This window comes from Salvia hispanica, chromosome 3 (genome assembly GCF_029641045.1).
Source record: "Salvia hispanica isolate PSC_SH4W2 chromosome 3, Shi_PSC_v1, whole genome shotgun sequence".
Taxonomy (NCBI): Eukaryota; Viridiplantae; Streptophyta; class Magnoliopsida; order Lamiales; family Lamiaceae; genus Salvia; species Salvia hispanica.
Genome location: NC_142694.1, coordinates 54,487,641 through 54,514,470, shown reverse-complemented (window position 1 = coordinate 54,514,470; position 26,830 = coordinate 54,487,641). Strand labels below are relative to the sequence as shown.

The window sequence follows — 26,830 nt, the reverse complement described above, 5'->3', positions numbered from 1 at the left end:
ATTATTAGTTAAATTATTATGAATGCATAAAAGTCTAAGGTCGAGGCCAGCACAAATTTTAAAATGCCATTTCGTTATCTTATAATTGAATATTTATTGTGAAAAAAAGGGATTCTTGGTTGAGAAAATTGCGTCAATTAATAGAAGTCATACAATTCAATTTCAATATTTAGACCAAAATAACGTACATATTAAGTGGAAATAAAAGGTAAAAGTATATGTATGTCTTTAGGAATAATAAATAATGTGATCTATTGCTTTGTAACAGAGAGTTGTCGAGAACAAATTTCATCATTTTCCCATTCCTAAAGTAAGAAAAGAAATAGAAGTATAATTCGATATTTTGTTTAGATATGAACTAGATTAAATTTTAGTGCAAAATCAAAATAACACATAAGTCAACAAACTACTTCCACATAAAAATGATCCTTAATTGAGTTTAAGTGTTTAACTAAGGTCGCATGTTCTGAAATAAATGAGCGAATTCCAGACGATTTACATTTATTGGTATTAGAAAAAATGTAATATGGCTTTTGTTTTATTAAGTTGTAGTTTTCGGCGAAATAGTAATTCCGCTCATTTATTTAATGATCTATTGTATTTGGACAAATGCATAAAAGTAAATATGTTTAATATAGTCCCAAGCTCATGTGTTAATGTCAATATAGCCAATAGCATGTTGGTCGATTTGAATAACCCTTTAAATTTATAGGATTGTACTTAAAAATATCAAGCAAAATAAAATCTCTACTTGATTAATGCACACGCAATTAGGCCAAAAATTTAATAGATTCACTTGATTTTTCAGTCTGATTAAGATTGTCCCAAATAAGACTGACTCGGATCTTTATGGATTAATCATGTATGACAACTAGTCTCTGCGTATCATTTTAAGTGGAGCATACTTATTTGATATAATATTTTATTTTATTAGTTAAGTGGAAATAAAATAACATAGTACAATAATATATTTATTTTAAGAAATGTGTTATTTAAAGTGAGATATCATAAAAACAAAAAATATATAGCTTAGAATGAGCCCAACTAAGTAAATCGATACTTAATAATGAAGATTTTGATAAAATAAATAGCATTACACCAATAAAATAAAATTAGCTCCCCAATTTATGTAATAGGAGTACAGTATAAGTATAACAACAGTTAGACTGATTAGAAATTCAAATTCACTACTATAATGAACGGTAAAACATGCTAAAAAAAATTAACCTAAAACTTAGTGAGATGAATCAATTTTCCATCTTTTTAATAACTTTTAGATAGCGAGATATTTTATGAAAGTTATAGTTAAAATATTTTGAGTAAAAAATAAAAATTAAGGATATTTTCTAAAAATGCTAAAAGTTGGGGATATGAAATAAGATCAACACTCTAAAACTAATAATGTCACTATCAGTTATTTACATTAAATTTATATTAATTTGAAGGTAGATATCACGTTAAGTAGTGATTTTACTCTAACTATTTATATTAAATTAAAGCTTAAAGAATATTTTCGATGCACTTACTTTTTTTACTCACAAAATATGAGAAGATGATTTGAGTTTATTATAGTGTAAACCTAAAAATAGATATATTGTACTAAAAAATTTAAAATGAGATAAGTTTTAGAGTACCATTGGACTATTTACCTACTCCTTTTAGATTTTAGAGTACATTTGAAGATGATCTAAGTATCCTATTATGTTATCCAAATTGAATTTTAAAAACTTCATACAAATTTATTGTGCCTAATATTAATTTTTTATAAGTTTTTGTGAAGAAATTAGGAGTATAAATTTATATATCCTCTAACAAAATACACTTAATTTAGCATATTCCTAACTTAATTATATGCTCAAACTATCACGTGAAAATTGAAGAATCTAAAAGAGCATTAACACGTTGTATAAAGCCGCCAAATAATATGTGCGCACAAAGTTGTAATACACCATACATGCTAACAGTATACGCATTTACAAGTAAAATACACAAATACTCACCAACAAACGATTCTCCCCCAATATCGTACTTAGTATAGTTCAAAATTTCTTCCCTTTTTATTAATTTTTTGCATTTTGTTCATTATTTTCAGACCAATTTTTTTTCCATCCATTTTCTATCGATTTTCTTTTTTTTTCGCTTTTAAATTAGTGTATTATAATTTTTCTTTATCTTGACAATGTTTTTAAAATTTTAAATAATTTTTTTGAAAATCTCCCTCCAGTTCGATAAATATAACGCAATTTTTGACTAATGTGCTAATCAAGTTATAAAAAATTACCACCTAATACGGATTATGGTATTCGATTTTTTGCAACGGTTCATAATTAGAATAGAATATTTAATTTGTGTAATTTTAAAAAATTAATAAATTGGTATTGTCTAATTATTTGTGAATTTTTACTACATTATATAATTATAAATTATTGTAAAATAACAAAGAATTAAAATAAAAGAATTAAAATTAAATGAATAATGATAATTAAAGTTCTCGTTAGTACATTGTGAATATATAAAGCATGCTTTTTTACTATTGGCCAATGAGAGACCAGACCAATCTAGCAAATGATTCCCCGTTATAAACTCAATTGACTTTCTCTTTTCTTTTATAATTTCATCATCTTATAAATTATGGAAAATTATGGTAATTAACTATGGCTCAAAATAATGAAGGAAAAGAGCTGGAATATGGCTGAGATTTTAAAATTGATGACTATTAGCAACTGGGGTTTTAGTTATTTCAATATTTCCTATTTGTCTTCTTTTCATATTCCTTTTTTGTCTTCATTTGGTTCCCATAAGTATTTTAATTAAATTAGCCATTGATAATGTATATAATCCTTATTTTTCGCTTTATTTAAAAGAGAGTGATGGTTGTCTTCATGCCTTGGCAACCTAATTTCACTTTTCCCAACTACAATTACTTTATTTAATTTCTCTCTTTTTTTGTTTATTTTAATTTTCCCCCAACCGGACTCCAAACCATTTTATTAACCAAAATACATAATTTCCTTGCTTCAAATAATTAACAATTAATGTCCCAATATTTAATGTTTTCCTAACAATTTTTAAATTGCAATTCGGACAATCTGAGAAAAGTTAGAGAACCTAAATTGGCTTTTTTTTAACTTCCTAAACCTCATATTTTCCCATTTTTCCCATCACCAAACCTTTTTCTCTTCCAAATCTCTGTTTTTTCCTCCAAAAATCCAATCTTTCTCCCTGAAAATCCTTCTTCATCTCCAACAATTTTCTCCCTCATAACCAATTTTTATTTTTTTTATTTTTTTTACAACTTTTCTTTCTCTCTAATAGCTTATCAGAGTCCAAGAAAAGCTTGTTTAAAAATAATGAGATTTTGAAGGGAAAAAAAATCTGATACCAGCTTGCTTAGTAATGGAAGTGAGTAATACTTTGAGTGGCAGCGGAGTAACAGTGGTGGGATCAGATGCTCCGTCGGACTACCATGTGGCTCCCAGGACCGCCGCCGAAACCCCCCCTGTATCAGCGCCACCACCCGCCGCCGTGACTCCGCCGCCTCCAGCTTCTGCAACTCCTCCTCCGCCTCCGCCGGCAGCGGCCGTGGCCGTGGCTGGGACTGTTGCAATCTTGAAGAAGAAGAGGGGAAGGCCGAGGAAGTACGGCCCTGATGGGTCAGTTGCTGGGGCTCTCTCTCCCAAGCCGATTTCTTCCTCTGCTCCGCCTCCGGTTATCGACTTCTCGGCCGTCTCAAAGCGCGGGAAAATCCGGTCTTCTATCTCCTCCGCTGCCAAGGTTCAGATGCCAGTGATGGAGACGGAGAGTATGGGTGAGTGCGTGTGTGTGTGTGTGGTGCATGCATGTTGATGGAGTTGGGTTTTATGTTATGCAGCGATCTGTGAGGCTTATGTTGTGTGCTGTGTTGTCTGAATCCGACACTGGAAATCTAAGCACATGATGATTTGGAATTTAAGTGTGTGGGGCCTGTTGAGAGATTGATCCAAGTGTGATAGGTTTGGGGGAAATGGCTGGTTTTCAAAGTGTGGGGAAAAAGGGAATCTTGAAATTATGGAAGTTACTGAGAGAGCCCTTTCCCTTTCTTTCCCTTTTGGAGTTGGCTTCTTCAATTAATTGACACCTGCGTTCATTTGCTGCACGGGACTTAATTTATGGATTTTTTTTCTTTTCTTTTTCACTTTTGTGGAATAGGGTTGAAATTCGTTATTAGAAGCTTCAATGTGGGTGTATTATCTTGTAATTTTTGTGTCTGGTATTCAAGGGAGTGGATGTTGTAGCTGAATTAATTTGTCTAGTGGAAAATGAGAACAATTAGTGGTACTTAGCTGCCCTTTTTCGCTAAAATTCTGCTGATGGTAGTTATCTATATGAAACTCATTCATCATTCACCTGCCTTGAGCTGAAGAAGTTGCGTAAAAATTCACGTGATGGTATTCGATTTTGGTGGTTTTTCCATCAGATTTTATTTTGTGTGAAACACTGTATGTTGGACTTTTTGGTGGTGCAAGGAAATTGATTACAGACAGCACACATTCTAGATATCTTAGTTGCTGATTGATGCTATTTTTGATTTTGTAGGTGAATGGGTTTCATGTTCAGTTGGTGCTAATTTTACACCTCATATTATCACGGTCAATGCTGGAGAGGTAAAAGGGAATAAATATGTTTTCCATGACATTTTATGTTGATATTGATCAAATTATCTCTCACCGCTCTCTAGAGTACATGTGCCTGCTTGTGATTCTTTACTTTCGATGTTCTCATGTTTAACCAAAGTTTGATCGTTGTTCAAATAGCGATAAGTTTGCATGTCTTATCTACCTATTCCTGCTTTTTTTGATAGCTTATTTTCAAACAATCCATTTGTATCTTTATGGTTTACAGGATGTCACTATGAAGGTCATATCGTTCTCTCAGCAAGGTCCCCGAGCAATATGCATTCTCTCGGCTAATGGTGTAATTTCAAGTGTAACTCTTCGTCAACCTGATTCTTCCGGTGGTACATTGACGTATGAGGTACTACAATAGTTTAAACTTTCCTTAGTTTACTCTACTAAGTGAAATATCTCTTTCATAATTATCCATGCATAACCATTTCTAATATGTGAAGTGTTTTCTTCCAAGCATATTTTTATTTTGAATATTTTACTAGTGTTTCTTGGACGCCATCTCTATGGAAGTAGGTTCTGATTTTAATAATTAAAATTTATCTTTTTTCTTCTTCAGACTGCCTTTTTATGGCTTTGTCCTGTTTGGTTATAAATTATGGTTGTTTAGTCAAACCTGATATTGAGATAGTTCATGTTAGTCCTATTTTTCTATATCTAGCTTATGTTTAGATATAACTGAAGTCTAATATTTGGGTTATAAGCAGAGTTATTTGATTTTCTCAATTTCGGTTTCTGAAATATGTCTTCAGAAGCTGAACCGCATCTTAAGTGGAGATTGATTAATGATTTGTTTTATCTTTGTCCTTGGATTTGAACTAGAAAAGTCATGGAACTGATTATGATGTTTTGTTGTTTAATTTTGAGGATAGAATTATTAAAGTATTAATGGTTTTAATGACTTCAGTGATATATTAGGCTATTAGCAGGAGAATATATTAGCACATCCTGTTTTTAATCATATGTTTTGACATGTTTCAAGATAAGGAGATATACTTTAGTGATAACTTCTGTTTGCCATTTCATTCTTATGTTATGTTAGATGGGAATGCATTGATATGTTATCCTGAACTAGTCTTGCCTGCTCGTTATTCTTCTCCTGTAGATGTTAGTCAGTTGTCATCAACCAACATATTTTTATCGTTATTTGTTGTGTTGACCAGGGTCGCTTTGAGATACTGTCGTTGACTGGCTCATTCATGCCCTCGGAGACTGGAGGAATGAGAAACAGATCTGGTGGCATGAGTGTTTCTTTGGCTAGTCCTGATGGGCGTGTTGTTGGAGGTGGAGTTGCTGGCTTATTAGTAGCCGCGAGTCCTGTACAGGTATCAGCAGCTCGAAAAGTGAATTTCTAGTATTTACATTTCCGTTAGGCAGCGTTTACTTTTTGACAATTAGCTTCAGATAGATATGAATAGTGTAGACTAGTCCATTTTTACTAAGATGGATTGGAACTATAAATTTTTCCCTCGATAATATCTGTCGTTTGCGCTAATTTTGTTTGATTCATATAACCTTCAAAGGTTAGGATAGGAGAAATCATGTATCTTATCAATTATGAAAAGTAAACGCACACTTACCGTGCAATCTTTTTCTTAGCAGCTACATAAATATTTGTTCATGTAACCATAATTTTGATTTCTCGTGTTTTGCAATAGATTGTAGTGGGAAGCTTTCTCGCAGGCAACCAGCTCGAGCAGACAACTAAGAAACAAAAACCCGACTCCTTGGCTATTATACCTACTGCTGCCATACCCATCTCCAGTGCAGGTATGGAAGACACTTACCATACATCCCCATCGTTTCGTGGTGATAGTTGGTCTTCGATGCCCCAAGAATCAAAGAACAAGCCTACTGACATCAATGTGACTTTGCCCGGTTAGAGGATTCTGATTTCTTACCGACCTCATCTGCATAGTATTCCTTTTGAAGGAGGCTCCTATTTGAGGAATCTTGTCTCTTAAACGCTTGCCTTAAACCACGGCGTGTACGCCAATTCCAGAGCAAGGTTCATGTTTCGAATTAGTGCCTTAGTTGCGCTTGTTTTTTTCTCATGTATTGTATCTTCATACTACAATTTATCCTTTGAGTTGAACTCATGTATCGTTTGTAGTAGTGTTGGTCTAGAATCTCTTCTTTTTAGTCTGTAGTTGCCATTATCTTGTTGTTTTTAGGTGGGAAAAAAAAGGTTGATTGTTTGGGGCAAGTGATTGCCTTAACACAAATTTTTATCTTCGGTTTATATTGTTCACTTAGTCACAAGTTAATATTTTTCTTGTAGTAGTACTACTTTTCTACAAGTAATTTGGTTTGGGATGAAATTGCTAGTTACTATGTAGTAGTTCAATATTGATTTTTCTGATCTAGTTTGCTAGTGGTGATTTCGCTATTGATGATTTGGCTTAAGTTCACTATATAATATGGTACTTGCATCGAACCAAAAATATGAAGAGACTCCAATATTGATGGTATGTCAGAAGTTGCATTTGTATTAGTTGTGATATAGAGTTATAATACTATAAATACAACAATTTAAATGCACACGTATACTGAATGCGGTATAGTGATTGCAGTATAGTGTCATTATATTGTTACATAGGTATCAATATACTATATGTGGAAGATAAATGTGTGGGCCGAATAAAAATGGTCAGACTCCTTTCCATAATTGTGAGGCTCATTTGAATTCACCTGAATCTAATGGTAGACATTCTACCAAGCATTACTAATTCGGCCCTTTTTTATTTCTACTCGGTTTTTAATTTAGCCCATAATTGATCAAATTGGATGATTGGACCGTGGACCCATGTCACACTACCATTGTAATGCGTCACGATATGCATGGATACATAATTCGAATTCTAATTTATTATCGAGTTGTGAGTCATGTGAATATTCCAATATCATATTTTTAATTTTACTAGATATTGAGGGTTTTCTTTATCGAAAATTTTAGTTTACCATGCTTTTATAGGACCGGGGATAAATCTTAGTATTTACTACTTTATTCTTAATAGTGAAACATTTTACCGAGATGTCGAGGTGGGGATATGTTCTCATCCATTTTTATGTGTTTAGTAAAGTTCTTAGTAAAATTCTATGAGGGAATAGCTAGGGACGTCAGTTTCATGATAAAACATGCGGGTTGATTCAAATAGCCCAACTTGATAAGGTTAAGTGGTTGAGGCTAAAATTTACCAGAAAAAATTCATTCGCATAATGCTAAATTGAATAGCCAGTAATGGGGTTGTCCTGAAATTAATATGAGCGGTTAAAATTAAAAATTTATAACCCGAAAAAGTCATTCGAATTACCCTAAATCGAATGGCCCATAATGCGACGGGGCCTTAAATTAATATGCGTGTCATATGATTGACCCAAAATGAGTTAAACTCTACATGTTGATTATTTCATCGTTTTTAAATATCCAGTATCCGTTTAACTCTTGATATCATTAACTTATTTTTTTAAGAGTTGTATTTTCCAAAACACTTAATTATTTATTATAGAGGAATTAAATTCCAATTAAACAAAGTTTACATAAAATAAAACATGTACCTTAAACACTTCATAATCAATCAATATCACTTTTTTCAAGACACGGTTTAAATAAATAACAATAACATCTAAGAAGAAATAACAATAACAATAACAATAACATCCCTAGACATTAATTATTATTAATCCAAGATATCAGAAGAAAAAACCCATCTAACAAGTCAAAGAAATAAATAATTAATGATATATGCTCAATGTCATATGCATGATCAAGAAATAATAATCACTGAAATCTTGTCATTCAAAATCAACAAGAAAACTTATCTCATTGCAATCATGTTCAGCTCTCTATATCACATTAATGTCATTCGTAATCTCAATGTTAGTATGCTAAGGCACTGCACTCTTCGGTTACACCTAATCACCTCTTATATTATAATGCAAAATAATTGGACTTCTAATTATAAAAAAAAAAAACCAAAAACAATGTAATGAAAATTATTTATTTTAATGTAATCAGGAAATAAGATTACAAGTAGCTCAAAGCGTGTTTTCTGTATCAACCCAAATAAAGAGAATGGAGCACAACTCCAACAGCCAATTCACCACCATATGGGATGTCAACTATATTCTAAGCGACAACGCAGATGAGAAGCGTTGGTGTGCTATAGAGTAGGAGTCGTCTAAATGGACAAAAAGTGAATAAATGCAACGCATAATGGAAGGCAACAAACACGAGCAATGCGACAACGAGCAACTTAATTACATGTGTATCCAGACGGTGATTTACAATATAATAAGTCAGCGTTGTGGAATTTATATTACAAAGCATACAACAAAAACACATCTTAGACGGATGAGGAACATTTGCAAACGCATCGCTAATTAAATGACCGACGGGGAATTGAGAGGCTTTTAATGTAGTTGTAATTTTTTACATTATATACTATCAATTTTGATTTTTTTTATTTATTCTTAAAATGTTAGTGTCATTTGTTTTTATTATTCTCGTATCAAAATAATTATGATATATAAATATACGAAATTACAATTATACTACTACTTAAATAAAATAAAAGGAGATGGTACATAATTAATGATGCCTAACGAAACTTTTCTAGTAAATGACATTGTGAGTATTATATTACATGTGATAAAAAAATGTAAAATTCATAAATACTATAGTGTTGTTGGTTGTCCTTAATAAGATGTCCAAGAATACTTTAATGAATAGTATTATATTAGTAATATAAATAGAGAAAGGGACTAGTTAAAATATCAGATGAATAAAAAGGTTTGACGATGTGACGGAGGTCTTAGAAGCTTCTATTCATCAACAGTAGACACGCGCGCGTTTGAAGTAACAGTTCTGCTCTCTTAGCAGCCAAACTCATTTCAACTACACACCATATTCCTATTTCCCTTCTCTCTCTCTCTCTGCACTAACTCCATTGCTCATTTGCTCTCTCTCTCTCTTTTCTCCTCCCTTCAATACATTCCCCAAAACCCCCCTCACCGCCCTCCGCCCACAGCCTCCACCCTCCGCCTCCCTTTCACACTCATATAATGCACCCACGGCCACGACCGCCGTCACGACCTAGTCAACTCCACGTTCAACACCATCAAAATCCTCCACATATAATAAATCACACTACCTAATTAATTTCGCCTCGTGCCACAAACGTATTAATCACCACAGCTTTCCCCACACACAATGGCCGCAACTAATGCCGCCGCGACGCCGCCGCTGGAGTCGACCTCGGCCCCATCGGAGGAGCTGGCCGCGAAGGCGGTGAGCAAGCGGTACGAGGGGCTGGTGATGGTACGGACCAAGGCGATTAAAGGGAAGGGCGCCTGGTACTGGGCCCACCTGGAGCCCATTCTCGTCAACAACTCCGACACCGGCCTCCCCAAAGCCGTCAAGCTCCGCTGCTCCCTCTGCGACGCCGTCTTCTCCGCCTCCAACCCCTCCCGCACCGCCTCCGAGCACCTCAAGCGCGGCACCTGCCCCAACTTCGCCTCCGCCCCCAAGCCCATCTCCTCCCTCCCCCCTTCTTCCGCCTCCGCCACTCTCTCCCCCACCTCCCCTCACCCGCCCCACAACCACCGCAAACGCGCCTCCTCCTCCTCCTCCGGCGGCGGCAACGGCACCTCCTCCGTCATCCCTCCCCTTGCAATCGTCGACCCCTCGAGATTCACAGTGGATTTAGCCTACCCGCCGCCGAGCACGAGCCTAATCGTCACCTCCGGCGGCGCAAGCCCCTCCGGCCTGTACGGCCACCAGCAGCAATTAGTCCTCTCCGGCGGAAAAGAGGATCTGGGCGCTCTAGCAGTGCTGGAAGACAGCGTGAAGCGCCTCAAGAGCCCCAAAGCCTCTCCCTCGCCGGCATTGAGCAAGGCCCAGGTCGACTCCGCCCTCGACTCCCTCGCCGATTGGGTCTACGAATGCTGCGGCTCCGTCTCCTTCTCCAGCCTCGACCACCCCAAATTCAAAGCCTTCCTCAATCAAGTCGGCCTCCCCGCCATCTCCAAGCCCGACTTCGCCGGCTCCCGATTAGACGCCAAGTACGACGAGGTCAAGTCCAAATGCGAGGCCAAAATCCGCGACGCCATGTTCTTCCAAATCGCCTCCGACGGCTGGAAGCCGCACGACTTCACCCGCGATGGCAATTTGGTCAATTTATCCCTCAATCTCCCCAACGGCACCAGCGTCTTCCGGAGGGCCGTCTTCACCACCGGCTACGTCCACTCCAAGTACGCCGAGGAGGTCCTCTGGGATACCATAACCGACATTTGCGATTCCAATGTGCGTCAATGCGTGGGCGTCGTTTCCGACAAGTTCAAGGCCAAAGCATTGGCGAATCTCGAGAGTCAGCATCCGTGGATGGTGAACCTCTGCTGTCAGTATCAAGGCTTCACTAGTCTGATCAAGGATTTAGGGAAAGAGCTTGTCCTGTTCAAGAACGTGGCGAACAACTGCATGAAGCTCGCGGCTTTCGTCAACAACAAATCCCAAATTCGCCACAGCTTTCAGAAATTCCAGCTGCAGGAATACGGCCACGCCGGCTTGCTGAGGGTTCCGTTCGATGCCTCGGATTTTTGGGCTGTTTACGCGCTCGTTGAGGATATTCTGAGCTCTGCTCGTGCCCTGCATTTGGTGCTGTCGGATGAGTCCTACAAAATAGAGGAGCCGATCGCTAGGGAAGTCGCGGAGACAATGAGGAATCCTCACTTCTGGAACGAGTTAGAAGCCGTGCACTCTTTAGTGAAGCTGATCAAGACAATGGCTCAAGACATCGAGACAGAGAAGCCGCGGATCGGGCAATGCCTGCCTCTATGGGAGGAGCTTAAACTCAAAGTGAAGGACTGGTGCTCTAAGTTCAACATTATGGTAGCACCCGTGGAGAAGGTGATCGAATCGAGGTTCAAGAAGAACTACCATCCGGCATGGGCAGCTGCGTTCATTCTCGACCCGCTCTACTTGATTAGGGATGCTAGCGGGAAGTACCTCCCGCCCTTCAAATGCTTGAGCCACGAGCAGGAGAAGGACGTGGACAAGCTTATAATGCGGCTCGTGTCAAGGGAGGAGGCGCACATTGCGCTCATGGAGCTGATGAAGTGGCGGACGGAAGGGCTGGATCCAGTGTACGCGCAAGCTGTGCAGCTGAAGCAGAGGGATCCGAGCACGGGGAAGATGAGGATTGCCAACCCGCAGAGTAGTAGGCTTGTGTGGGAGGCGCATTTAACGGAGCTCAAGTCGTTGGGGAAGGTGGCAGTTAGGCTTATCTTCCTCCATGCTACGTCGTCGTCTGGCTACAAACGCAACTCGTCGTTGCTGAGATGGGTGAGTGCTCATTCGCATTCAAGGGTGGGGATGGACAGGGCTCATAAGTTGATGTTCATATCTGCACATTCGAAGCGGGAGTTTGGCGATGATGGCGACGACAAGGAGAACGAGCTTTTCGGATTGGCAAATGGTGAGGACGATGTGCTCAATGAGGTTTTTGTTGATACTTCCTCTGTGTAAGATTTCCCCTTTTTTTTATTAACATCTTTGTATTATAGTTTTGCTGGTTTTTTCATTATTTTATTTGAGTTTTGTTTGAATTCTTGTGGTTAGTGTATTGGTTGAAAAGGAGATTAGAATTAGTAAATGAAATGAGAGGTTGGCTCACTTGATGGCCTTTTATGGATAGCTACCTTGTTAGTGCAATTGAAATGATCTCACAAACCACACTTGTTTTCATGATATCAAAATTTGTAGACTAGAAAAGCATGCTTGTTATTGGTGAATTATATACTTGTATTGGAAGAGAATTGCAACAACTGATGGAATTGTTATGGCAGAAGCATCTAGTTGACAAAATGAGAAGATGAAGAGAGCAAAGGGTGAATGTGAGGGATGGCCCACCAAGAGCAAAGCAAAGTGGGAGTCTACTCCAAATTTTGGTTGTTGGAGAGAAGGCTTTATTGGAATCATGGTTAAGTTTTAAACATTGGAAAGGTGGTGGTGTTCATGCAGATTCGTTGGGTGATGCCCCCCATCATCGCATAAAGGGGACCCAAAGTTGATCAAAATTGTCGACAGTGATTGCATAACCAAGATTTGACTAATTGTAGATGCAAACTTATCATTATCCACCATTTTTCATGTGCTTCTCTACTTTTCTTTTTTTTTGTGTTTGCTTTGCTTATTCATGAATTATTATTATTCTTCCACTTTCTCATTTCATTTGATTACACCATCAATGTATTGTTAGAAATCATGTTTTAATATTGTAGTAGGAGTATCTTGTTTTTCTCTTTACCATTATTATATGTTGGTTGTCAACGAGGCACATCAAGATGAGTGTTCTTGTTTGTGAAGCAAATGTATTGCCAAGAGTTACGTGAGGACCAAACTAAGAAGACATACGAGGAAATGCATTAATTGACGAGGTGAGTTTATTACTACATTTCATAATGAGACTCAATATTCTATCCTTATTTTTCATATTTCATGCATTATAATAAAACATGCTATGTATTGTAGTATGAAAATGTATAGTTGACAATTTTTATATCGCGCTCTTATTGGTTTATTTGTCTATTTAAGATAAGTATTTAGCCATTTATTATAAAAAAAAAATTAAAATCGAAATGGAGTTTGAATACTGAAAAGTGAAAATGAAGTATAACCTCTTTTTAAACCCGAATTTACATTAATTAAAAATATCATCTACACTTATATCTTTATTTTACAGTCATAGTTGAAATCATCAAGAAGTGTAAAAAAACCATAGTAGTAGTAGTAGTGGATTATATATCATGTTTTGGGAAGAATAAATACTGGAGTAAACAAGAATTATGGGTATTTCAAATTAAAGGAGAAAACAAGAATTAGGTTTATTGAAGCCATGCAATATGGATATTCAACATTTCCAATAATAGGTATGAAATACTAGCAATAGATTTATGAAGTAAGTATAACTACAAAGATGATATTCATATTGGCGTCAACTCTCACTGTCTATGTACTCATTGACACATACATGTATGCATAAGCATAATTAGTGAAATGATGGAATTTCACTAGAGATTCATCTACCCACCAAGAAGGGGAGTGGAGGGTGAGAAAACAGAGAAATCAATTATTGGTTAACTTTTTGGTTGGGTGCTAGTGAGAGAGAGTAGAAAAGTAGAATAAATTAATGGAGTAGAGTATTATGGTAGCTTTGGCTTTTATGTCATCTAATTACAGAATTAGTGGAGAGACACAAATTCTTGTCGGCAGCGATTAGTTACATTGTTTTTCAAACAGGAAAAGAGCTTAGTAATACCGACTGCTCACCTACTCCAAATTACACACTTCTACTTTTTCTAGAGGTTTGTACAATTTCACCAGTATACATAAATATGCTTCTCTCCCTCTCTAAGCTGACAAAAAAGTTAAAGTGGGTATAATCATTAATGTAGGACGACAATCTTTCTCCAAGAATCTTTCCCCTTCCTATGTCCAAGATTTTCCTCCAAGCTAAAATAATGCTACTACTAATATTAAAAACAGAGCTACATTAATTCACTATACTTTAACTTGCCCAATTTTTCGGGTATGTATAGTTAGTTGTACACTTTCTTTTTTATTTGTCACATTATAATACGATATTTAATTAATTCAATCATTATGTGACATTTTTTATGATTGGCTGAGATAAAGCTATTATTCTTTTTAGGTAAGTATTAGAGTTAATGGGTAGTTGTCATGTACAATCTTCATAATTATAGTTGTCTCGTGTTTTCAGCATAATTGATCATACTGATAGGACAACTATTCTCTGTCAATTGTACCATAACTCAATTTCATTATATCAGTAAGTAAACTTTGGTACTAAAAAATTAATTTTATAGTTTGAATCGATATAAGAATTAAAGGTTAAACATGTCAAATCATAAAAGGAAAGGGCTAATAGGTAATTTTGGAATAGAATTATTTAGCTATACGTATTTATAGTTTGGTCCTTGTACCACTCCTTTTCAGAATTCTCAGCAGAATATGTAGACTACTTATAGCAGTGGTCCAAATGTATTATTGACTAGTAGTACTACTACTTATTAGAGTGCAAAAAGGAGACACAAATTGAGCTAATTGATAAGTAAATAGCGAAGACTTTAGATATAAACAATAAATATGTGACATTCCATACGTGTTTAATTATTTAATTAATACGTACTGCATATTGTTTATTAAGAAGTGGGAAAGGGAGATGTTAGATTAATATACTGTTGATTCACATGGTTCACATATTATTTACTGGAATATTTTTCTGTTTTCGTGGGCTGTGAAGCATTGGCAGAAGTTTGGTCTTCCTTTCAACTTCTTGTTAAAGTCTTCTGTCTTTATGTCCTCTTTTAAGGTATTTAATATTTGTCCCTTTGTCACAATTGTATTTAGCAGTTTCCTACTTGCTACAATTGCCCTTATTCAATCAATAATTTGCAAGCATTAAATATGAGTTTCTTCCACTCATAAGTAGGGTGTCAATAAGACTGGTCAGCCCATTGGATTTCAGCCCACTTTACTCGGATTGCAGGCCATTCGGTGCGGATTAATTATGGTGTAGAAGTAAGTAATTTACAAGATTAAAAAAATTCCAACTACACATTTTGATTTTGAGCTAGTCTATTATGCTAACTAGTATCACACCCGTGCGATGCACGAACTATTCTATTTACTTCACATTTATTCATACTTCAAAATAATTTTATAAAATCATAAATAATAGTATTATCATAGATACCAAGAATCACCTCTTAGTAATCATTTGCCACATTTTATTTGAAGGCATTTATCAATCAATATCTTAAGAAAAAAAAAAATTGGAAAAAGCAATTAATCTTTACAATTTATATATTATAAATTTTATTTGCACAATAGCACGATCATATTTGTCACACATTTATTTAGATTTTAATAGCATTTACTTTTCGTTAATACTTTCGTCAATCATAGGGATCTTATCGCAACATTTACATTTTGAATTTAAGGTGTAATTGCCAACAACTAATTTCGAATTCCTTTTTTTCGTTCTCCTAATTTATTTATCAGTATTTTCCAATTTTGATTTCCTTCTCGTTATTTGATTTACAACACTTAATTTGAAAATAATTAAATTTATTTAGGTTAGTTAAAAGAATCTGCCGCCATCTTCTGTTCTGTTATAAAGATGAGATTTGAGATAATTCGTTGACGCCGCAAGATACTTTTAAATTTTAATCGATAGATGTTGTTTTGCGAATGAGTAATTTTAGAGATTTGCTTTGTTTTATAGTGCTAAAAGTCTCTTCCATTCAACTCTATTAATTAGTATTGACTGTATAATAATGATAAAATTAATTAATTTTGAAATAAAGGGAGATCAAGCGTTTTTGCGCATATTATAATAGACGCTAATTAGTTGCAATAAGTTACACTAATTATAATATTTGTAACTGGCTAACGGTCACAAAAATTAAGGTTTGTAACTCCTATCAATATGAAAAATTGTATTAAAAATCCAAAATTTATTTTAAAAATTGATTGTATTAGAGGCTCAAAGATAACTTATATATAATCTTTAACGGAGAGCTATATTGTGCTAATTGATATGAAGATCAAGGAAACGTTCCTTACCACAAACACTCCAAAACACGTAAACATTTGTAACTGTTATTTATAGTCTAAATTCATTAGTTATATCGTTTATGGCCTATATTATATCATGGCATTTATTATACATAAATATTCATTAGTTATTATAAATATCCAAATTGACCCAAAATTTATAATTATTAAAATTCAAGACCAAAACTTATAAATATTCAAATTGAAGCCAAAACTCGGCTTTTTTATATGTATAGATTGAGCTCAAGTCTATAAATGACAAATAACATATTTTTAATAATCCTAGCTATAGTTATAATAAATAAATAAATAACTAGTACTATGAAAATTAAAGATAATAAAAATCGGAAGAATTAAAAGAAATAATTAACATATTTTTCATCATCTATTTCACTAATTGAGTTATACATATAGTATCTATCTCAATAATCTCCGTTAGACATCAACGATTACTTCATGATTCTGAAAGAAGTTTCAAGAAGCCTTGGGTTCTCAACTACACAATAGTATAACTTTTCATCCACATATAAATGGTTGGTCGGTACGAGTAATACAAATTCTAGAAGACATGTTGAGAAATTGTGTTATCAGTTTTGAAGGTAGTTGGGAAAAGTACTTACCGTTAGTGGAATTCGCATGTAACAATAGTTACCATTTCAAATTTCAATATTTAGGTAGCTCCATATGAAGTATTATATGGCCGTAAATATCGAACACCGCTATGCAATACAAAGCTAAGTGAAAGCAAGATAGTGAGACCCAATCTTATACAAGAGAGAGAAGAAAATAATTGATTAATACAAAACCAACTGAAAAAATAGCAGATACACAAAAATCTTGTACACATTTGAAGAGAAAAGATAATAAATTATGTATTATTGAGAAAGTGTTTTTAAAAGCATCTTCCTGGAAGAAAGTACTTCGATTTGGTAAGAAAGGTAAGTTGAGCCCAAAATTTATTGACCCATATGAGATTTTGGACTGTGTTGGTCTAGTAGCGTACTAACTCGCATTACCACCTGAGTTATAAAAGATACATAATGTGTTCCACGTCAATATTGAGAAGATATACAGATTGACTATACAACCAAACTTGAAACAGGAGAAGATGGATCAAAGAACTTTGAAATAAAAGTACATCTCTTGTCAAAGTATTGTGGTGAAGTCACAATGTTATAAAAGGTACTCCCTTCGTCCCACATAATTTGACCCAGTATTCTATTTTGGTATGTCCCATATAATTTGTTTCATTTTACTTTTACCCTATTTGGTAGTGGACCTTATATTCCACTAACTCATTCTTATTCACATTTTATTATAAAATTAATATATAAAAATAGAACTCACATTCCACCAACTTTTTTAACTTACTTTTCATTACAATTTTTAAAACTCATGCCCGGTCAAAGTGGGACGAATTACATGGGATGGAGGGAGTATTTGAGAGCCAAAGAACGTGATGCGATGACAATACCTACCATTCTATTCATGTTTCAATTTTCGGGATGAAATTTTTAAGTGGAGAGAAGTTGTAAAATTCCAAATTTTAAATGTTAGAATTTAGATTTAGAACTAAACACATGTACGCTGTACATATCATTAATTTAATACATAGAAATCAAAATTTATAAAAATTAAGTGAAATCTATATCACATAACCTATAAATAAAAAATATTTTAATTAGTAAATAAATTTTTAAGCAAAATAATATTTGTATAAATTTCTCTAAAATTCTTCTTTTATGGAGTATATGTATGAATTAGAATTTACTTATATAGTGAGTTTTTTTATACTACTTTATTAGAAACAAAAGAAATACCACTAGAAAATAGAGAAGTAAGAAAAAGAATTGAATCAAATGAATCAACATCTCTCTATGTAATCTCCACCGCCACGGCGCCACCCCGCTCTCTCTCCGTTCAGCTGCACGCCGCCGCCCCGAACTTGCCGGCGAAGTCGCCGGAAGTCCACGCATCTTACCCCAATTCCCAATTTCCATTAGTTTTTCTCCATTTCAGAAATTGAATTTCAAAACCACATCAACTCAACATCCAAAATACTGCAATTCGAGGTTAGATCTCTTTATTCTTTATTCTAAGCATATCAGTTGGAGTATGTTGGTTTCCCCTCTTTCTGATCCCTAACTTGCATCCTTTCAACGCAGCTCGTTTTTTTTAACCAGTAAAATAATCTCAAATAGAAATGAAGTTTTAGATTTATCATAGAGAAAGAGTGTTGTAATGGTATTGCACTACTGTGCTTGTGAGGAAAATGATCCAACTTGATTTCTTGATAGTGACCTCCAAATGATTGCTCATCTCCTGCCGCTATTTCTCGGAAGCTATAATAAATGCAGCTGGATTTCTTTGTTGAATAGATTGATTTTCTGATAAGGAAGATTAGCAATATCAGAAGTGGACTAATAAGCATGTCTGTATGTACTGATCATTATATTGGGTGGATTTTTTGGCATAATTTGTTAATTTTATTTTTGACAAACGATTTGAATTTTAATTTAGTGTTATGTCTGTTTGTATGAGCCTGTCTTGATGGCAAATGTGTATTAGGACAGTATGATGTTTACTGCTGAGTTTAGTGATTTTCCATACTTTTATTGCACATATGTTCGTTACGAGTTTTGAAGTCGCATTCTTTTATTGGTTGTAGGCTATGAGACCTGAAGATAAAATGAGCCACCAAGGAAAACATAGAATCTTAATGGTATCTGACTTTTTCTACCCCAACTTCGGTGGAGTAGAGAATCACATTTATTATCTATCTCAGTGTTTGATGAAACTCGGCCACAAGGTTCGTCTACTGTTGAACTTACGTAATCTCAATTATGATTCTGTTCGTTTCTGTAACTGAATCAACCTTAGATATTACAAATAGAATAAGCATGGATTGATCCATCTTCTAGGTGATAGTTATGACCCATGCTTATGGAAATCGTTCTGGAGTGCGATACATGACTGGTGGTTTGAAAGTTTATTACGTCCCGTGGAAGCCATTTCTAATGCAGAATACATTGCCTACATTTTATGGAACACTTCCAATCATAAGAACAATACTGATTCGAGAGAGAATAACATTAGTGCATGGACACCAAGCCTTTTCAACTCTGTGTCATGAAGCTCTGATGCATGCACGCACAATGGGATACAAAGTTGTATTTACTGATCATTCCCTTTATGGCTTTGCCGATGTGGGAAGTATTCACATGAACAAGGTTTTACAATTTACTCTAGCCGATGTCAGCCAGGCTATATGTGTATCACATACGAGTAAGGAAAATACAGTGTTGAGGTCTGGACTGCCACCTGAAAGGGTTTTTGTTATTCCAAATGCTGTGGATACGGCAATGTTCAAGCCTGCTCCAGTGCGACTCAGCAATCATGAAATTGTTATAGTTGTGATAAGTCGGTTGGTCTACCGAAAAGGGGCTGATCTACTTGTTGAAGTCATCCCTGAAGTTTGTCGTTTGCATCAAAATGTGAGCACTTAGTTTCAATATTTCCTTTGTATCTGACTTTTGTATTTTTAAAAGGTAAATAAAATAATTAGTAGCTATCCATATTTGTTATTCACAAAAAAGTACTCCCTCCGTCCCGGGTTAGTCGCACGTTTACTGTTGGGCACGGAGGTTAAGAAATTATATTAAATAAATAGGAGAGATGAAAAAAGTAGGAAAGATAAGAGAGAGTAAAGTAAATGATAGAATAAAAAAAGAGTGATTAGATGTTTTGTCTTTTGTTAAAAAAGGAAAGAGTGCAAATAACTTGGGACGCCCAAAAAGGAAACTAGTGCAAGTAACGCGGGACGGAGGGAGTATTATAGCATGCTAGATACTCTTTTAATTCTATTGCTGCAAATGCCGTTGTTAGGGTGTTGAATAGATTTTAAGCTGCTATGTGAGTTTGTTTATTCCATCACTGTCTGTATGACTTTCTTTACCTATATCTTGTTGGAACATTCCTTCAGGTAAGGTTCATAATCGGTGGCGATGGACCTAAAAGAGTGCGGCTGGAAGAGATGAGGGAAAAGCACTCTCTTCAAGATCGGGTTGATATGTTGGGTGCTGTCCCACATGCTAAAGTACAGTCTGTTTTGGTTACAGGACATATCTTCTTAAATAGGTACTATTCACTGCTAAATTGAGATTGACATTCTTTCCTCATAAACCTTTAAGTACTATCAGCAGAGAACTATACATTGCTAGTTCTAAGGATCTGAAATTCCCTTGAGAATGTATGTACTCACATATCATTAACTACATCATTTGGTCAAGTTCTAGAATGAATATATTATATACTATGTCTTGGAAACTATAATAGGCCGTTTGTGAAAGAAAATCAGTGAAACAGATAACCTAAAGACTGGAAGACCACTTAGCATAACCATAAAATCATCTTCAATTGACCCTGTAAAGCTAAGTTATCATCCCATCCAGGCTATAAATAATTACAGCATAGGCAATATGCATTGAGTATATATTTTAAACTTTTAGCATCTGACCAAAGAGCTGAAGCCTATGATGGGCAGTTTTTGTGCCACCACCACTCTGTATCAATCTTGTTGACATGATAAATGTGCATTTCAACAGTTCCTTAACAGAAGCGTTCTGTATAGCGATATTGGAAGCAGCTAGTTGTGGATTGCTGACTGTCAGTACACGAGTCGGTGGTGTCCCAGAGGCATGGTCATTTAACGTGTTCACTTACATTTGCTAAATTTGATGAGAACAGCCTTTCTTGCTAACGTTAAATAGGGATGAGATTTCCAGCACCACTGCCTTGAACATTTTTACAAATGTAAAGTTTATATTCGGGTTTCTGATAGCTCACCTTTATTTTCTAGGTTCTTCCAGATGACATTATTGTTCTTGCGGAGCCAGATCCAAATGACATGGTAATGGCAATCACAAAAGCTATAGATTTGCTTCCCCAGATTGATCCAGAAGAAATGCACAACCGTGTGAGTATTCTCTGACATACGTGAACTTCATTTGCACTACAATGCAAGCAATGGAGTCACAGTAAAACTATGGCCAAAAGCTCCAATTCTCTTTATCATTTATCCAGATATAACAAAAGTTCATTCCTAGGAATTTTTGAACTGTGTCAAATATGGTTTCCAATAAGTTCATGCTTGACAAATAAGCACCACGTAATTGACTTTCCGAAATCATTTGAATGCAGATTAAAAAACTATACAGTTGGCATGATGTTGCTAAAAGGACGGAGATTGTGTACGATCGTGCTCTCAAATGTTCCAATCAGTCCCTCATAGATCGTCTACCCAGGTATTCTCTCACAAAGACTTAACTTATGACTGTGCGATTGGAAAGAGGAGAGCTGTTGATAACTTTAATTTCTAGGTACCTATCTTGTGGTACATGGGCAGGAAAGCTCTTCTGCATGGTCATGATAATCGATTTTCTGTTATGGCGACTGCTCCAGCTGTGGCAGGTACTTGTCTCTTATTGCAACATTAATTGTATTGCAACCTCTATTTAATGGTCATCATCGGGTGTTAAAAAGGCTGACAGGAACGTTGAGGTTGTGCCCGACATTAATCTCACAAGTCCTCGCGGTGGAGAAGAAAAGTGGAATTTGGGTGCAGATGAGAAGGAGATATGAGCAGTAGTTATGGGTAAGAACCAATTAAGCACATTCTGCTCTTTTTGAATTTCATCTTTTTATTAAGAAGATAACTTTCGTAAATAAACTTCGTATCCGCAGGTACGATTGCAATATAAGTTGAGCATTGTGGAGTTTTAGTGGAACTAGGCTACGTATAAAAGAAGATCAAAATTTTGTTCAGCCTTTTTTTTAAAGAAAAATTTGTTATTATTACAGTGAGATTTTTTTTAATGCTACCGCTTATAAAAATTTTACGTATTCGTCGATAGGTGTAAAAGATTAGAACAAGCAAAATATGTAGCTGTAAATGGCACACTCAATTTATGTATTTCCCAGGACGCACCTAACCGCGGGTTGAAACTGACGATCCAACATATTGATCCTCACTTGTAGGCAAGAATGAATGCATGAGCCTTTTCAACCCAACAAGCAATTCAATATCAAAGGGTAGAATGGCTTTACACAATGGGCTGTAATAAGGATCTTTGATAAGTTGGATAGAATTATGCTAGGAAGAAATGCAAAAGAGAGTTTGACACTCAAAAGTATAATATATTGAATCATAATAGGGCTCCCTAAACAACGATACAACGCAAAGGCCGATTTATAGGCAAAAGAAAATTCTCTCTCAACTAAAAAAGAGATAAAAAGCTTTAAAAAGAATTCACCTATTCTAAAGGGAAGATTAAGTTATAACTTATACGTACTTGAATTTGGAGTCAACAAATTAAACAACAAAAATATTGCCACGTTGTGGCGTTGGCCCTCAAGAAAGATGTTATGGTTCGGAAAGGAAAGCATTAACATTTGAGAGGATATGAATAAATATGGATGTAGTTTAAGCATGAAATGGTCCCATGGTCTAGTGGTTAGGACATTGGACTCTGAATCCAGTAACCCGAGTTCAAGTCTCGGTGGGACCTTATTCTTTTCCGTTTTCACATTTTAGTACTATTTGAATTAAAATTATTAGTACAACAAAAGTATAATAATTGTAGCTAGGTAGTTTTTACTAATGCGCCTCTATTTTTCAAACGGAAGTCTATATCTACGATATTTACCATATTTCTCAACGGAAGTCTAAATTTTCAAAATTTTGTAAGATTAATAGCACTAAGTTATGGCATTACCACATGAGTGAAAAATCTCAATTTTAATTTCTAGGAGTGTACCTCGATAGAAACAAGAAAAGTTCTATTTTACTTTTACACCAATTATCTATGTTTGAGAAAATTTTCAATGACCCAAGGCAAAAGCATCCATTGTTCCCTATTATGAGGAAAGAACAATCCCCTAAAACTGAACATGAACTAACTCAGATAAAAATTGTTCCTTACTCAAATACCATTGGCTTTATGATGTACTCCAATGGTCAGTACTAGACATGATATGTTTACGGTGTATCTTATTTAAGCAGATATATATCCAACCCCGACATTTCATGTTTGAAGATTTACAATGGTTACTGAGGTACCTAAAACATACTACGTACTATGATCTATGTTTTTTCAAGTGTAATGATAAAAACAAAATTGTGCAGTTATGTGGATTCAAACTACACTCATGATAGGAATAAAAGGAAGTATACTACCTCCTTATATGTTTACATTCATGTGGTTGCTGAATTAGTTGAAAGTCCCAACTGCAACACATTGGGGCATTGTCTACAACTACGAGACTAGGACTACAACAAAACTGTCATCTTCTCCCACAACCAAGAAAGTCTTGTATGTTGCTTCAACATTTTCCAAGTACAAAGATGATTTTCAAGAACCATAGTTGCTGTCTTTCATTTCCAAAAATGCACCATAACAATTTCATTCATCCATACACTTAATTTTCCTGCACATTAATTAAGGTGTTTAGGCAAGCTGACATGAGAGAGAGAGAGATTGAAGTTCTAACCTCACAGCTTGATTCCCCTTAGTTGCAGCAGAGCATGCCAAGTGATGTATTCGAAGAAAATTTCTTTCGGCCATAGCCTTTTTGTCAAATATGGCATCCGATAAAACAACAGCTGATGCTCCCTCACATATATATGCTCCAACTGAATCTGTATCAGTTAACTGCAGACATGATTAATAATGTCTTCTTTTGTTTTGTTTGATTCTATGTGGTTAAGAAAAAATAAATTCTGACCTAATCTCATGCCTTGTGATGCCACCAGTGGGATATGGGGGAATGGCTTCTTTAATGCTGCTAAATACTCAACTCCACCTAATACAGAGACTGGATACACCTACAATACTAAATACTCCATGAGTGTAGTGCAGATTTTGATAACAGACTCAGTGTAGCATATGCTTGATCTCTCAAGTACAAAAAGCGGTGAAAATGGCTCGCTCACCTTGATGAGTTTGGCACCATCAGTCGATGCAGATAATACCTCTGTAGGGGTTGCTGCTCCTGGTATATACAGAGCTTGGCCCTCTGCAACATCGCTTAGAATTCCCTGATACCACCAAATAGAATCAATCTGAATACAAAGATTTGTTTTCATAAATTTGAGGCCTCTAATATGAATGATACCTTCACCATTGCAGGACTCATAAGAAACTTAGCTCCAATATGCACTGCTTCTTTCGCCACTCGTCTATCTAAAACAGTTCCTACCTGCAATTCAAAAAGTAAGGCTAGTGAGATTTTTTCTCATTTGAACCCTCAAAAAACACAAACCATGGACATAATAAGCATAACACAGCTTTTTATATTACTGATATTGTTTAGAATCCTTGTCAAAGACCAAATGAGAACCCAAGAGTTTAAAATATTCTACCAAATGGCACTTACTCCTATTGATGCTGAAGGATATTCTTGAACCAGACATTGCAACGCCTGTTGAAAAAACACAAGATTTCATAATGGAGCTGCAAACAAGGTATATCAAGTTTGAATTCAACAATTACCTCAAAAACACCCGGAGTTGACATTGTGATTTCCAACTGAAACACAATTGATCTGAGATAAGTTTTTTTAAGAATATAACCAACAGATTCGATACTTTTACAAACTAAATCAGCAGAAATATTATCATTTCTCTTTTCTAATTGCATGAAATTCAAAAGTTAAAGATTGAAAGTAGAGAATTTGAGGCATGGCCACAACTTACAACGGAAATTCCACCCCGGAGTGCTGCACGAGCAGCCTCCACGGCTAACTCTGCACTAAAAAGAAAGAGAAATCGAGATATGTAAGTAAGAAACTCCAAGCCCTAAATTGAAAAAAAGAATGGTGGACCTTTTGGCGCGAAGGCAAGCAATAATGCCGGAATTTTGAATATCCATCAACACTCTGTCAGCAACGTTAGTGGGATGAAGAGAGACGGAGGAATTCTTGCTGCAGAAGAGAGAGCTGCGGCAAGTGTCTATCCTCGTCGAAACAATTCCAACCTTGTTTGCGATTGGAACAATCATCTTTAACAATCAACCTAAACCAATTGGCGCAACCAAGTATGTTTAGATAGTTGGTTGCATCACGCACACCAAGATGGTGTGGATATTTACTTGGATTTCAGATAATGTTTTTTTTTTTTATCTTACTTTTTCAATTACAAAAATGAAATTATTAATGATTATTTGACTAAGCGGTGGTGCACGATGCGGAAGTGAGAATGTGACTTGAGTATTGTAAACATTGGTGAGAAAACGAGTTACTCTCTTCTTTTGAAAAAGAATGACTTACATGATAAGTGGGAGTGCTGAGATTTTGTGACTCACTGAATTAGTTTAGTGAAACGAGTCTAGAATATTGTTTGGCAAGGCTCTCGTTTACTGTAATACTACTCTGTCATGACCACACTTGCTAATAGTAGCAATGCTCGTGAAACTGTTACTATGGATGGTGATTTAGAAGATGAGAACAGAAACGACGTCCGTCAATATTGAATGAATAATTACTTGGAAACCAAAGATAATTGCTTGAAGCCTTGAGCTATATCTTTAATGTTGTGTTCTAGCTAAGTGCGAATCCAAAAGTGATGTGAAACTGAGGTAACAATTTGAGGAAAGTACCTCCAAGATGGGGAGAAATTTCTGTTGTGCTGAAGATTAAATTCCCATAAAGCAGATCTCCTTCATTTGGGTAGTACATAAGTACTCATTCCGTCCCAATTTAAGAGTCATGTTTTGCCATTTTCGTCCGTCCTAATTTAAGAATCTTATTTCACTTTTATCATAAATAGGAAGTAGGCAGTACATTCCACCAACTTATTCCACTTACATTATATTATAAAAGTAATATATATAAGTGGGACACATATTCCACCGATTTATTCAACCCACTTTTCTTTATATTTCTTAAAACTCGTGCCCTAATTAATTAGGACTCTTAAGTTGGGACGTAGGGGGTAATTGTTTTGGGGGTGAGTTTTGCTTGGTAGTGAAGGTAGTTATAAAGATAAATCGATTGTCATTTTGACGTTGGTGGCGTGCATTCCTAAAAATGGCTAAAAGTGGCACCACAACTTGTTTGTATTGTTAGGGTGGTGTTCAGTTTGCAAGATTATATCTCATAGTATTAAATATATACTCCCTTCATTCCATAGTAGTGAAGTCATTTTGTCATTTTAATACGTTTCATAGTAGTGAAGTCATTTTATTTTTTTAATAAAAGTCAACATATTTCTTCTCACCTACTTTTTCCTCACTCTTACTTTAATCTCTATACCTTTTATTCTCTCCTACTTAATTATCTTTTTATTTAATTCATTGCACACTTTTTTCTTAATTTCCGTGACAGAAAAAATATCTCCATTATTATGGACCGAATGAAGTATTATGTTTGGATCATAAAATTGAATATCATATTTTAATCCTAGATAAATAGTCATGTGATAATTAGTTATAGTCAAACCTATCTTACTAAATAATCTCACAGCTTATTCTAA

At 35.4% G+C, this 26,830-nt stretch overlaps 4 protein-coding genes and 1 non-coding gene across 10 annotated transcripts; 4 read left to right on the top strand and 1 right to left on the bottom strand.

The window, feature by feature from the left end:
• The first annotated feature begins 3,091 nt into the window (after window positions 1-3,091).
• AHL1 (AT-hook motif nuclear-localized protein 1) lies at window positions 3,092-6,931 on the top strand. Its single transcript, XM_048108402.2, has 5 exons — window positions 3,092-3,808; window positions 4,576-4,643; window positions 4,882-5,013; window positions 5,828-5,989; window positions 6,323-6,931. Exons 1-5 carry the CDS (start codon window positions 3,397-3,399, stop codon window positions 6,545-6,547), a joined length of 999 nt encoding a protein of 332 aa, XP_047964359.1. The 5' UTR covers window positions 3,092-3,396; the 3' UTR covers window positions 6,548-6,931.
• Window positions 6,932-9,500: 2,569 nt separating this feature from the next.
• On the top strand, window positions 9,501-12,946 carry LOC125216048 (uncharacterized). Of its 4 annotated transcripts, none has more exons than XM_048117655.2 (2): window positions 9,501-12,139; window positions 12,510-12,946. In XM_048117655.2, the coding sequence occupies exons 1-2, from the start codon at window positions 9,877-9,879 to the stop codon at window positions 12,521-12,523; spliced, it is 2,277 nt and encodes a 758-aa protein (XP_047973612.1). In that variant the 5' UTR covers window positions 9,501-9,876; the 3' UTR covers window positions 12,524-12,946. The 4 variants fall into 4 exon arrangements, with proteins under 4 accessions (XP_047973612.1, XP_047973611.1, XP_047973610.1 ...); XM_048117653.2 differs by having other exon boundaries at window positions 9,502-12,185; window positions 12,513-12,946; XM_048117652.2 differs by having other exon boundaries at window positions 9,503-12,185.
• Window positions 12,947-18,111: 5,165 nt separating this feature from the next.
• SETH2 (UDP-Glycosyltransferase superfamily protein) lies at window positions 18,112-22,305 on the top strand. Its single transcript, XM_048110611.2, has 10 exons — window positions 18,112-18,374; window positions 18,971-19,111; window positions 19,224-19,796; window positions 20,285-20,439; window positions 20,907-20,997; window positions 21,161-21,277; window positions 21,502-21,605; window positions 21,681-21,771; window positions 21,844-21,955; window positions 22,045-22,305. The coding sequence occupies exons 2-9, from the start codon at window positions 18,974-18,976 to the stop codon at window positions 21,940-21,942; spliced, it is 1,368 nt and encodes a 455-aa protein (XP_047966568.1). The 5' UTR covers window positions 18,112-18,374; window positions 18,971-18,973; the 3' UTR covers window positions 21,943-21,955; window positions 22,045-22,305.
• A 491-nt stretch (window positions 22,306-22,796) lies between these two features.
• TRNAQ-CUG (transfer RNA glutamine (anticodon CUG)) lies at window positions 22,797-22,868 on the top strand. The gene has a single exon. It is a non-coding gene; the product is annotated as a tRNA-Gln (tRNA).
• Window positions 22,869-23,485: 617 nt separating this feature from the next.
• On the bottom strand, window positions 23,486-25,418 carry LOC125215523 (uncharacterized). 3 transcript variants are annotated; one of them, XM_089067802.1, is made up of 9 exons: window positions 25,183-25,418; window positions 25,055-25,104; window positions 24,852-24,955; window positions 24,736-24,780; window positions 24,475-24,558; window positions 24,293-24,397; window positions 24,085-24,184; window positions 23,851-23,998; window positions 23,486-23,787 (listed from the first exon to the last, which is right to left on the bottom strand). In XM_089067802.1, the coding sequence occupies exons 1-9, from the start codon at window positions 25,356-25,358 to the stop codon at window positions 23,763-23,765; spliced, it is 837 nt and encodes a 278-aa protein (XP_088923928.1). In that variant the 5' UTR covers window positions 25,359-25,418; the 3' UTR covers window positions 23,486-23,762. The 3 variants fall into 3 exon arrangements, with proteins under 3 accessions (XP_088923928.1, XP_047972921.1, XP_047972922.1); XM_048116964.2 differs by having other exon boundaries at window positions 24,852-24,887; window positions 25,055-25,109; window positions 25,183-25,417; XM_048116965.2 differs by lacking the exon at window positions 24,085-24,184 and having other exon boundaries at window positions 23,851-24,011; window positions 24,852-24,887; window positions 25,055-25,109.
• Window positions 25,419-26,830: the final 1,412 nt, after the last annotated feature.